Source organism: Arctopsyche grandis, chromosome 10 (genome assembly GCF_051622035.1).
Source record: "Arctopsyche grandis isolate Sample6627 chromosome 10, ASM5162203v2, whole genome shotgun sequence".
NCBI lineage: Eukaryota > Metazoa > Arthropoda > Insecta > Trichoptera > Hydropsychidae > Arctopsyche > Arctopsyche grandis.
In genome coordinates this window covers 7,282,610-7,295,469 of record NC_135364.1, presented here as the reverse complement: position 1 = coordinate 7,295,469, position 12,860 = coordinate 7,282,610, and the positions used below count along the sequence as shown (strand labels likewise).

General features: G+C 28.7%; 2 protein-coding genes across 3 annotated transcripts in view; one reads left to right on the top strand and one right to left on the bottom strand.

Moving 5' to 3' along the window:
- pdm3 (POU-domain protein pdm3) overlaps positions 1-5,521 on the top strand; it is a 179,017-nt gene extending 173,496 nt beyond the window's left edge. The window contains exons 9-13 of the mRNA XM_077439660.1: positions 1,624-1,804; positions 3,463-3,516; positions 4,151-4,234; positions 4,497-4,633; positions 4,843-5,521. Of these exons, the coding sequence (XP_077295786.1) occupies positions 1,624-1,804; positions 3,463-3,516; positions 4,151-4,234; positions 4,497-4,633; positions 4,843-4,967 (581 nt within the window). The 3' untranslated portion in view covers positions 4,968-5,521. The remainder of the gene's footprint in view (positions 1-1,623; positions 1,805-3,462; positions 3,517-4,150; positions 4,235-4,496; positions 4,634-4,842) is intronic.
- A 5,856-nt stretch (positions 5,522-11,377) lies between these two features.
- LOC143917852 (UNC93-like protein) overlaps positions 11,378-12,860 on the bottom strand; it is a 64,142-nt gene continuing 62,659 nt past the window's right edge. For both annotated transcript variants that reach the window (XM_077439462.1, XM_077439461.1), the window contains exon 10: positions 11,378-12,089. In XM_077439462.1, the coding sequence (XP_077295588.1) occupies positions 11,770-12,089 (320 nt within the window). In that variant the 3' untranslated portion in view covers positions 11,378-11,769. The remainder of the gene's footprint in view (positions 12,090-12,860) is intronic.

Here is a 12,860-nt window from a genome sequence, read left to right as displayed (position 1 = left end):
TCACATTTGAGTATTTCCATAAATTATTAAGTGAAGCTCATAATATCTATCAGTACTAACATATGACTTTTATACTACTTTTAAGTTACAATTCCTATATTCCTTAGTATGCAGTACTCTCTCTTTAGAAAAAATCCACCGTATGGACATATGCATATCTTATCTGTTATTAATATTTATTTACATACAATATTAGTTTATTTTTATTATCAATATAATGAAGTCCTTTATTTTAAGTATTATTTCAAAATTTCAGTGGCAAAATCTTTCTGATCATAAAATTCCTCATTCAAATTTTGACAATGACAATAAAAATATAATTATATCTATTTACTATATGAAAATTGTATTATAAACCGAGATTTTGTTTCAATTTCAATTCAGTACTTACTTTTAAACACCTTGAAATACATTGATAATTTTGTATGTCAATTTTGAAAATCAAGTATCTATATCTTTATTATTTAATATTCAAGGTTGCGAGGTCAATGACCGTTTGTTTATAATTGGAAAGTATTACATTTTGTAAACTTATAATAATAGCTAAACTTTTGTATGCATTAAATTTAAAATTGGAATTCAGCGGCTTTACAGTTGTCTTCGACCTTACATATGAATTATTTAGTTTACTTTTAAAATTACTAGTTCCGATATCGATTAATTATTACTATTCATATTGTAACTTTATTTTAAATCATGTATCAATCCGAAAGCACCCGTTGAAATTTCAACGGGCATAAAACTAGTATACGATAAATTTGACTATTGAAATATTAATATGATATATTGTATGTTACAGTTCCATTTTGTTCGTTCGTAAGCATACTAGTTTGTTCATACACAAACCAATCTAGCCAGTTTTAGTGTACCCAAAAGAACAAATTCACAAACGAACTACATACATAGATTGTTCATGCACAAACTATTGTGAATAAATTTAAGTATTATCAGTCGTTTTTCCCATCCTCTATGAATGTATGTATGTATGCTTACCCTGGGTTGCAATATTTAAAAAAAAATAGTGGAAATGTGAATTATAGCATATTTGTAATGTGGTTTCCCCATTCAATACTTGTCTCTGACAGGTAAAAGTTTCATGCGACACCTGTTGACTTGAAGATAGCTTTTGACTGTTAGCACTTAAATTAAAACCATTAGTTCGTGTATGAACAAAGAAGTATGTTCATGAACGAACCGGAGTGCACAATCGGACTGTAGCATATATGTACATATCAAGGTAGCCAAGCTTTGTCTCAATTATATAACGAGTTTCGTACATATAATATGCGTTTAAATCATTCGTATAGTTGGCACAAACGATGGAAACATACATATATGAATATATGTGTGCGAATTTCAGTATTTGAATTGGTATTACCCAGCTAATTAACGAGGCGTGACCTTAGTCGTATGTTCATTATGCATCATGCTATTTAAGAGAGATCAAGAATAGCGCAGTGCATCTATCTGTTATTAGCTAATTAGTTGCTAATTGGGTGAACGTTGCATTTCATCAACTGCGTGCTCCGTCGACTAAGTAGTGACGATCGAAATTGTCAATTGATATAATAAGACGTATTTCTGCTTTGAATAACTATATATTTTTTTATGATTTTATTTCAGATCAACCGACGATCAACCAGACGTCGAGCAACGTCGTCGATGGTATCAATTTGGATGACATTAAAGAGTTCGCCAAAGCTTTCAAACTGAGAAGATTGAGCTTAGGATTGACGCAAACACAAGTCGGGCAAGCTTTGTCAGTCACCGAAGGACCCGCATATTCTCAAAGTGCAATTTGCAGGTAATTGATTATATTTTATTGGATTTAGGGCATTTTCATCCGAGGATCTGTCTTTATTCTAAATTTCCCCGGTTAAATTGAATTTCATATTTGTATTGAGGCAGTGGTGTCACCCCAATGTTAGACCGACGGGTTTCCAATTTTTTTTCTCAGTTTATATTGTACATTTTTTTTCGTCCAAGACACTATATTACGTGATTTTTTTACGTTATTAATTTTAATTTTTGACACTCTTCAAGTACTTAAGTGTTCGAGTATTCCAAAGAGCTTGAAATTTAAAATTCTCAAAACTAAAGTAAAATGAATTTATAACATAAATCATACCATATATAAAAGAGCCTTTAGAAGCACAAAAATACTCGAAAATATTAGTATTTTAAATTAATTAATGAATTGATTAATTTCAAATATTTAGATAGTATATAAATTATGAATTATATTATTTACTATTTGGTGTAAATTTACATCTTTTTTTATCAAGCCAATCTTTGACTTTTACTAGAAATGATGATTCCGAGTGTAGACTGCAGACGGTGACCGGAAAAATGCACTCGAGATGGTTGCACTCTCGAGACATCCAAACTTTCAAAGATGCTCAAGGAGAACTAACGCAATATAATTCCACAAATATGCGTCAAGGAGTATTTGCATGTTATCCGAGAGTGCTAACCTTTTTTTTTGTGGAATTCTATTGCGTAAGTTCTTTTTGAGCGCCTTTGGAAATTTACTTCTCGAAACTGCACTACTATTCAGTGCAATTTAGTGCATCTTTCCGGGAACCACTGCAGACACATTGAACGACTAACAGTTCATTTTGCTTGTGCATAACTGAAATAAAGTAAAAAGTCTTTTACCTTTACCTGCTCTATGTAATCGACTGTGAGAATTTCGAAATTGTAACCGTTGAAAACAATGTTCAAGATTTGTATAATTTTTACAAAAATTACATGATTTTTTTTAGATTTTATGAATTTTTGGAACAACGGGTTTCCGGAAACCCATTGAAACTATTAGGGTGACACCACTGCAAATTACGGCCGATACACATACATACATAGTTTCATTTTTTTAAGACAGCTTTATTATGTGCTTAACTTTAACTAAACCAGTATTGCATATACTTCGGAATATAAATGTTTAATCATCATAGTTTATTCAAGTTTTTGAGGATTATTTTAGTATACATTTCAATACTATGCTTTCGGTATGTGTACCAGGCTTTGTATCACCTGATTTTTTTGATTCTGAAACCCTTAATTAAATTAATTAAAATTTTTACTTACTTCTGTATAAAATAGTTGCTATATAATAAGCTTAATTTAATAAGAAACAATTTTTTTTATGAAAACCGGGGTTGGATATTTTTTTTTGTTGATTATATTAATTGATTTATTGTGATATAATTGATTAATTGATTTCTATGTATATAGTACAATAACTAGTGGAGTTATTGTGCTATATACATAGAAAGATTTTAATGTTGTGTCATTTGGAGAGTGAATATTCGTGTTGTCCAGCCCTGGTAGACATTTCTCATCGGTAACTATTTCTGTTGAATATGTATTGATAAATTATATATATATATTATACTAATTTGATGAATAAGCTTAGGTCCACTTGACAGTATAACTCTAATATTATTTAATCCTCGTCCCCAGTGCCCTGGCTTCGCAGATGTTTGCCGCGCAGTTGTCTTCTCAACAGCAAAATATGTACGTGTTTTAGCAAACATCCTTATGTATATCTAATATAATATTATAATACTTTCATACCTCTTAATCACACCAGGTTATTATTTTCTTATATACATATATGAATATATTAAGTGCAAAATAATATCACGAAATATATACCTAATTTTTTTGTAATATACGTATGATTTTGGCATAGTCTCTCTCTCTCTGTTTCTATCTCGCATTGTATAGATTGCATGAAGTCGTTAAAAGATGGTTATATTTTTTGAAAAGTTATCCATATGTGATCTATTTTGTTGTAATATTTTTTTATATTGATAATGTTTTATATTATAATATATATACTTTTTTCTTTTATGAAGGAATGTTGAAAGCCAGGGCATTGGCATGCGCTAAGTTTGTATTTTTAAAATATGTAATTATTACAAGTTGTTTATTGTTATTTTTATTTGATAGAATTATAATATGGTTTCAGTACTAAAATCAAGTGAAAAGAAAGACATCGAAATGTCAATGTCCTGTGCTTTTTAGATTTAAAATTAACATTTCTTTTTGTTTATGCATGCATTTCTGATTTAGAAGTAAAGATATATAAAAATAATACATTAAAAAAAAAAGAATAGTAATATTTTACTTTCAATTATTTATGCAGATTTGAGAAGTTGGATATAACGCCAAAGAGTGCACAAAAAATTAAACCAGTATTAGAAAGATGGATGAAGGAAGCAGAAGAAAGGTTCGTAAAGCAATGTATTTGTGTGTGATTTTTTTCTGTTTTGTTTTACTAAAAATTATTTACATACTAGAAATACTTACCAAATTAATATTTTGATCTATTTCTGTACAAAATCGATAATGTTTCATCCTAAAAGAAACTTTGTTCTGCTTTTCCTTAAAGTCTGTATACTTTACATACTTGTTTCCGTAGACATATATCATTACATTATGAAATATAATAATAAAATAGCATTGAATTGAATTTCCACCTTTATTTACAGGTATGCTACAGGTCAAGGCCATCTTACAGATTTCATTGGAATGGAACCTAGTAAGAAGAGAAAACGACGAACTTCATTTACTCCTCAAGCACTAGAACTTCTCAATGCCCATTTTGAACGAAACACACATCCCTCAGGTACTTGATAATTTATAATTATTCATATATATATATATATGAAAGACAATTCCTCTAAACATTTAAACGAAAATTGAGATCAATTTCAGGCAAAATTTATAGTAAAACTATCCATATTATTGAACACGTGTTGTCACTCCTTTAAAATATGGTTTATTTGAATTAAAATTTGATTTATATATTTTCATGATGTTGATTATTACTTTCAGGTACTGAAATTACCGGTTTGGCTCATCAGCTGGGCTATGAACGAGAAGTTATTAGAATATGGTTTTGCAACAAGCGTCAAGCGCTGAAGAACACTGTTAGAATGATGTCAAAAGGCATGGTTTAAAAAGTGTAGTATTTTCTATTTGTATATTTAATATACGAATGAGTTGATCGTCAACTATAAAAATGCGTGTAAATAAACTTTTGTGATATTTTTTTGCGATTAGGTAACTTTTTAATTTACTTTGTGTAAACTTAGCCTTTTGAAGGACATTTGAAGAAAAAAATGGTGATTTTTTTTGATATTGTAAATATTTAAATAACATACTGCGTATGCTAGTTAATAAAATTACATTATATCCATGGTATGTAACGTTTAATGACAATTTTGTAAAAATAGTGTTAATTTTACAGATTGGCCATAGTAGCTTAATTTTGTTTTTGTTAAATGAAAATTTTGTTAGCCTCCCTAAAAACTGAATTGAATTTAACTCATTGATAAAAATATGCGAACAATAAAAGATATAATGTCATTTTATTTATTTTTTGTAATTTTATTTATTTTGTAATTCACAACAACAAAAATAAAATTAAAAATCTTCATTGATGATCATCGTTTGCAATAAGCATAATGTATGATGTGTAAAAAAATATTAAAATCACTCAAATAAAAATTTGAAAAAAAAAAATATAGATACATATTAAGTAAGAAACAATATTTTTATACATAAAAACTTGACATTTTTTTTTATAATTTAAAATAAATTGAATTTAAACTTGACTGAACTTTTTTGATAAGTTTGTTAATTATTTTATGGCACAACTAAAGTGCAAGGACTAGATAATTACAATGCATGTGTGAAGAGATTTAAGTTCATTCTAATATCCTTCAATGTTATTAAAAATCTATTCTTGTTTTTTTAAAAAATTATGATACTTTTTGAAATTACTTAATCGATTGTTTAAAACGCACAAGTTTATGTAATTATTTTATATGTTTTTCATTTTTAAAAACATATCTCTATTTTGTTTAATATTTCTCTTCAGTATTAACATTGAAAGTATTATTACATAATAAGACTTTGAATTATCTCTCATGACATTTATTTTGATTTTTTTATAACAAAAAAAAATGTGCTCAACATTTAAATAAAAATTTCGTCATTCCATCAATTATTTACTGAGGTTAAAATATTTTTATTTGATTTATCCAATACCTACTATTAGTGGATAATTATTTCAAATTATTGTATACGATTATTAAACTAGTGATTGAATATGTAAATATGATCCAATTAACAAATTATGCATTGTATATTTCTTATTATATAAGAAACGAATTTATCTAATTTATTATTTATCAACTAAAGCCATAAATAACAAAGAATAATAATATATATATAAATATATTAAGATTGTATCTATAATATAATATTATTCTTCATTACAAAATAAACAGAATTTACATTGGATGATAAATAAATTGAATCCTAACTGTATTTTCTTTTTGAGTTCTCTATTATCTATTGATGTATGTATTAAAAAATAAAAAACCCTATCTAAAGTATTCTAAATAATAAAAAATCAGAAAATTCAAATTTAATGTTTACGTTTAGACATTTGTAAATTTCATATCTAAAAGATTTAAAATTATTATTGTTGTATATCAAGAATTAATTTTCGAAATTAATTAATTATAATATATTGAAAATAGTGTATGATATTATTAAATTATTTAAACATCTTATAATTTGTTAAATGCACGAAAAGAGCTTATGTGAATATTTCATCCATTTTGACGTAATGATATTTTGGCTTTAAAATTACTTTGTATGTTATGAAAATTGATAAAACTAAGATAGAATACATAAATATATTGACCAATGAAAAAAATTTGTGATCAAAATTTCTATTGTACAAAATTATTGAAAATTAAGTATTTTCGGCTGTTAAAATTTTTAAGACAAATCGATTTTCGGATATAAATATATAAAAAAAAATAAAAAATATTTTTGGCAGAAAAAATATGTACAAAATTCGGCGAGTTATATTAATCAAAAAAAAGATTATATATGATTTCATTGGACAAACATTAGATAGTATTGATAAATAAATATTTAGATTATAGTCGAAAATCAGCAGTATACTCCTAATATTTGTAATTAGTCGAATGAAAAAAAATTAATAAGCAATGTTACAACTGATTATAGAATCAGTAATCTAATTTTATTGTCACTAAGAACACGTTTTTATCTGATGCATCATGTGTTTGTTGAAAGGTAACTTTTATAGTACCTTGTTTAATACTGTTATTATTTATTAATCGAATACCCGGGATTGTGAATCAATGTATTTAGTTGGTAAAACCTACTCATTTCTATGATAATCTGACTTGAAACCAAAACTACACTTGTTTTTTACTTGTTTTTGTATTTAATTTTATTAAAAAAAATACCTAGCAATCAGTATTATGCAAGGTATTATATTATACACATTTGTATTCTTGAGTTAGAGATATTGTATATTATTTTATTATTTACTGAATGATTTTAATTTTTATTCAACATGTACAAATTACAACAAGGTGAAGACTCACTCTAAAATTTTAATCCAAATGGAAGCACACATGTTTTTATTAATACAACTTTCGATTACTCATTTAAGGATCGTTTGGAATTTGTTACACAATAGTTAGTCTTCACTGACAACATGTTGTAAATTACTAAAGAAAAGCATTCACCTAACTTTTACATTACATTTAATTTCATTTTAGCGTCGGTTGATTTTTTTATGTTAATTTATTAATCGCAAGACGTGTAAATATATTGTTACATTGATGAAGAGAGATATGTATATGTTCATAGTAATATTGGATAATTAGTTTATAAATAACATAGATACGATTATGAATGAAATCATGTGAACAAGATTGATATTATAATAATGAAAATATATAGTCTGCAACGCGATATTGCAACCGTAAGAAAAATATGAAAAATGTCATAGGAAACATGTTTAAAATAAATGTCATTGTAATAAATGAGTTTTTATTTATTTCACTAGAATAATATGATCAAATTTTAAGGGAAATTTAAAATAAACGAACTAAAAATAAAAAGTTCTTAAAGTGACATCTATGTACAATTTTACAAACTATTATAATTACAATGTAAATCTAATTTTATCATAATTATTTTAAATGCATTTTAATAGTTTTAAAGTATTTCAATAGATGTCTCTATAAAACTATTATTGAATTTTCCAACTTTTTCAATGATATTTTTATTTAAATATAAAATTACGAATTACGAAGATATTCCCGATATTTAAAATCTTCTAAACCCATTTATTGTTTTTTTAAATATACCATTTTTAATACTATATTTAAAATGTACGCAATTATACTTTAATAAAGTATTATATATGATACATTTGCATTGTTTTGTCAATGAGGATGTTAGAATATGTGTAAAGTTTATGAATTGCATAATTCAAAAAGAAAAAAAAGTATACCTTATGTATGTACATATGTAGGTACTAACCGAGACAATGGGGAACGTTTACAGCTGTGTTTTGCAAGTTTTACAGCAAAAGTTGTGTCTCTTGAATGGCTAAATAGCTGCATTAAACCCACTGCAGGACAATTAAGATTTTATATAAGCGAATTCTTTCTGCGGACAAAGTGTGAGAAGTTATTCAGATTTTTTCTGTCGCAGTAGTAGCTGAGACTTTAAGAAGTTTAAATCGCTGCCTACTCGCATAGTCTTAAAGTACAATTCATACGAAATTGCGTCGCTTCATATCTCGTTAGAGAGAAATCCCACGGCCAAAATATACTCCAGTTTCATTTTTCGGAGGAAATCTCATCCGGCAGCATCAGATAGCGGACGGTAATCAAACCCAGGCGCAAACATCTTTTTCCCCTTAGCGTAACACAAGACACAGATACCACATCCAGTGAATTTATATAGAACACAACACTAATTGTTATAATAAATCTTGCAGGAGGCGAATATGATAATTAAAAATAAAACCCAGAACGTGTTTCGAGCGCGCTTTTCGACAATGTACTCTCGCAAATGAGAAAAGTAACGAAATAATCGTCCGAATAGTGGAGGATATAAATCGTGGTTGCGAAGTGGGAAAAATCTCTGGCCAAAATTTTCACACCTTGACATTTCAGACGACAAAATGCATTTACGGACGCTTTTAGGCTTGGTTTCAATTCCACCTCAGCACACACAAAAAAGGAGCGAGCCGTGGAGTGAGGGGCATAAAGAGACGTGTTTTATTTATTAAATTTGCAAATTTGCGAAGAAAAATGTCGCGAGCACTTTCTTCCGGCCTTATTTATTTGGATGCGAGCGGTTTTAATATCCATTAGACGGGAATGGAAGTGGGTTTCGCGGTACGGAAGTAATTCGAATACCATTTACATACGCACTCGACCACATACTCGTATGTGAGAACGAAACGAGCTCGGTTGATTCCTTTAAATATTCGATATGCTCAGATAAAGTAGTGTGTGCATGAGAGTATACATACATACATATATGTATATTCAAAACACCTAGGTACATTGTGTTAAGATAGAGCTTCCGAATTTGTATGTATCTCATAGTCTCCCATCAAGTCTATTCTGTATAATAAATCTTCATTTATAAACCGCATACATTTTCATTAACATTCGATATATCTAATTTATGTAGTTTAATATGAATCTTTGAAAACGAGAGATAGTTGTAGATATCGATAGAGTACTGAATTGGAGAAGTTAACTTTGAAATTGATGTACATAAGTCTAATGATCCGTTTATATTACATATATACACATGTAGGTATTATCCAGCACTACACAAAGATGCGGTTGGGGAACAATTACACTGGTAATTTATTACACTAATTACACTAATTTGAAAAATTCAGACGAAAAAGAACACCCAAAGGCTGTAACTAAGAAGGGATTGAGGGATCGGCGACCTTCGGAACCGATCTTAAGAATTCGTTTGGAGCGCTGATCTATGTTAACCTTTCTTTGTATGGAATACATGTTTCGCGTTTCTTTTTCATTGGTTTTTGTATGACATTTTGTATGGAGAATTCAATAGGAGCGCAATGAAAAACACACACTCGAAATAGATGGTTGACGCACCAGGCTCGGCACGAACAATTGCAATTGTATCAGTGTTAAATATGCACAATATCTAGAAAATCCCGGTTTGGAGGTCTGTGTCATCGTGTCCCGGTATTCTATCAAGCTACTTAGTCAGACAAATAAGTAAATGTGAGAATGAAATATGTAAAGGCGGCAAAATTATCACAAATTAGAAATTTAAATTAATGCGACAAATTCCCAATTTTTAAGTGAAATAACAAATAATCGTCCATGCGTTTGAATGTCCTTTAAATAAATGATTTCAACAGAAAATTATAATAATATTAAAATAGCGGATAGAATGTTCCAGTAACCGTCGCATCAGCTGCAAGATCTTTCAGTAAACTTTAGACGATCAAAATTTATTTATGATTTTAAATGGTGAAGGATAGACTAAATGGTTTGTGTATTTTTAATTGACAACACAATTATTAAATTCATATTTAGAATCATTTCTTGAAGGATAAATTTTTAATATAAAAAAGACTTGAGTAATTATGTTCCTTCATTTGCATCGCATTAAAAAAGAATAAATATTTTTTTGTAATTTGTATAATTGTTTTTTTAATTTGTTTAGTTTATCATTGTTAACAAAAATTCATATGCATATATGTAATAATGCAAATAAAGTTTGCATTTACATTTGTCAAATCCGTATAATCCATTTCTCTTAAATAGCATGTCTAAAAAAAAAAAAATTTGCACCTTAAGAAAGAATAAATAATCTATTTAAATTAGCACATTTACAACATATTATATAAATTTTTGAACACTGATTTCCTAGTTAATTCGAAAAAAGAAAAAAAAAGTTTGTAAGGGTCTATAATTGAAGAGTTTTCTCGTATACAATTAACCCTTTACACGCCACTGATAATAATAATTGTTTAAAAAATAGTTCACTTTTCATATCATACAAACATATTTTACAATTTTTTAACATATTACGACCCGCACTAGAAAATTTTGCCCCCTCATCTGGACAAAGCTCAAATTACGCCTCTGTTATAAACCGTATATGTTTAGAATTGATATCTCGCGAGTTAAGAATAGGTAAATAAAAATGCACATTTTTTGATTGTTGAAATCCTGAGTTTTTCATTTCTATGTACATATGTATAGGTACATACCTTTTAATAATTAGTTCTCAAATGTGCCGGTCACCATACCAAAATTATGTCAGTCCTATGCCAATACATACATATATATATATATTATATATAATATGTATGTTTATAAAACCAAAACGGCGTCTGTAATTTGTTTCTGATTGGCTGTCGTCAAAGTCGTTCGTAATTGGCTGGATTGGTCAAAGACGTTTGTGATTGGTTGGTCGTTAAATAATATTAAATTTAATAAAAAAAACAAATAAAGATTTTTTTGATGGTTTTCATTTAATTTCCATTTACCGAGCGAAGCTGGGTAGCACCACTAGTTATATAATAAATATAAAAAAAAATATACACCACGAGATAAAAATTTTATGTGAAAAATTTTTACATTGCAACAGAGCGTAATATTTTTGCAAAGGCAAAACGAAAAAAAAATATCACAAAAATAAACAAACAACCCTTCCGCATGCGACTATTTGATAAGACCGTACAGATTGGGTATTTTATGAGGTTCGGGCGTATAATATAATATAATATGTAGAGCTCCAAAAACACAGATACAACGAAAGTTCATACACGAAAAAAAAAATCAAAATCAAACAAAACGAACGGGTCGCTCTCGACTGCGGATCTTATTATCAGGGAAGCGAAAAAAAACGAAATCAAGGCGATTTTTCCGAATCCGACTTTCCGGGATTGAGTTTTTCAGCCTCGGCGACCATCGTCGAGGTTTTTCCGTTGCCGTCGACCAGCTCAAAGTCGAGCTTTTGCGGCAGTCCTTTTTTGGCCTTTCGCTCCAAGTACTCTATCGTAAGATATCCGATGAGACCGACCGTCATTATGAAGAGCAAGAAGTATATTTTGAAGCTGTTGCGCAGGAACGGCGACAGCACGTACATGATGACGCTTCCGGTTGCTTCCCACAACCGGAAGCTGGAGTAGGCCGCTTCCTCCTTGCCTGGAAACAGGATGCCCGATAGAGCTGCAACACAACAACGACACAAGCCATCAGTAAGGTTCGTGAAATATGCATGCACTAGTTCTGTGACCTTTGACAGTTCGTCACAAAGGGATTGCGATATATAATATGTATAATATATTAACCGAATTTGATGGGTCGAATAAAAAAAATTCAGATATGAACAACCCATGACTTTATCTATGTAATATAAGAAGTATGAAAACAAATTTCAATAATGAAGCACATGTACACGTTCACACATACCGGCTATATCTTCAATATACCCAATATTTAATCGCCATAGTTCTTTATCAACTCAAAATAAAACAAAATTACATCGGGCACTCATATTACTATTATTAATCTATGATTCACCTGTATGGAATAACGCCTCTAATACTAACCTTTGCAAGTTCCTAGTAATACAAAATAAATCCCTAAAAATAATTTATAATACACCCATATATACTAACTTGAAAAAACTGCATGCCATATATAATATTCCGTTTGTTACAGACATTACTAACAAACTAACCGGTAGATTCTATGACAGAATCACTAATAACCATACTAACACACTTGTGAAGAGTCTCGGTGATTATAACAAAATGTCTATACCCTTCAGGTATATACACAGATTACCTAAACACAATCTGCTTTAGATCGTCGACTATAGAGCCTTTAATTAAAATTATGTATTAGATGTATTATGAGATATACTATAGAGTCTTTAATTAATATTATGTATTAGATGTATTATTATAAGAATTGTAAATAGGTTTTTGTGCTCTT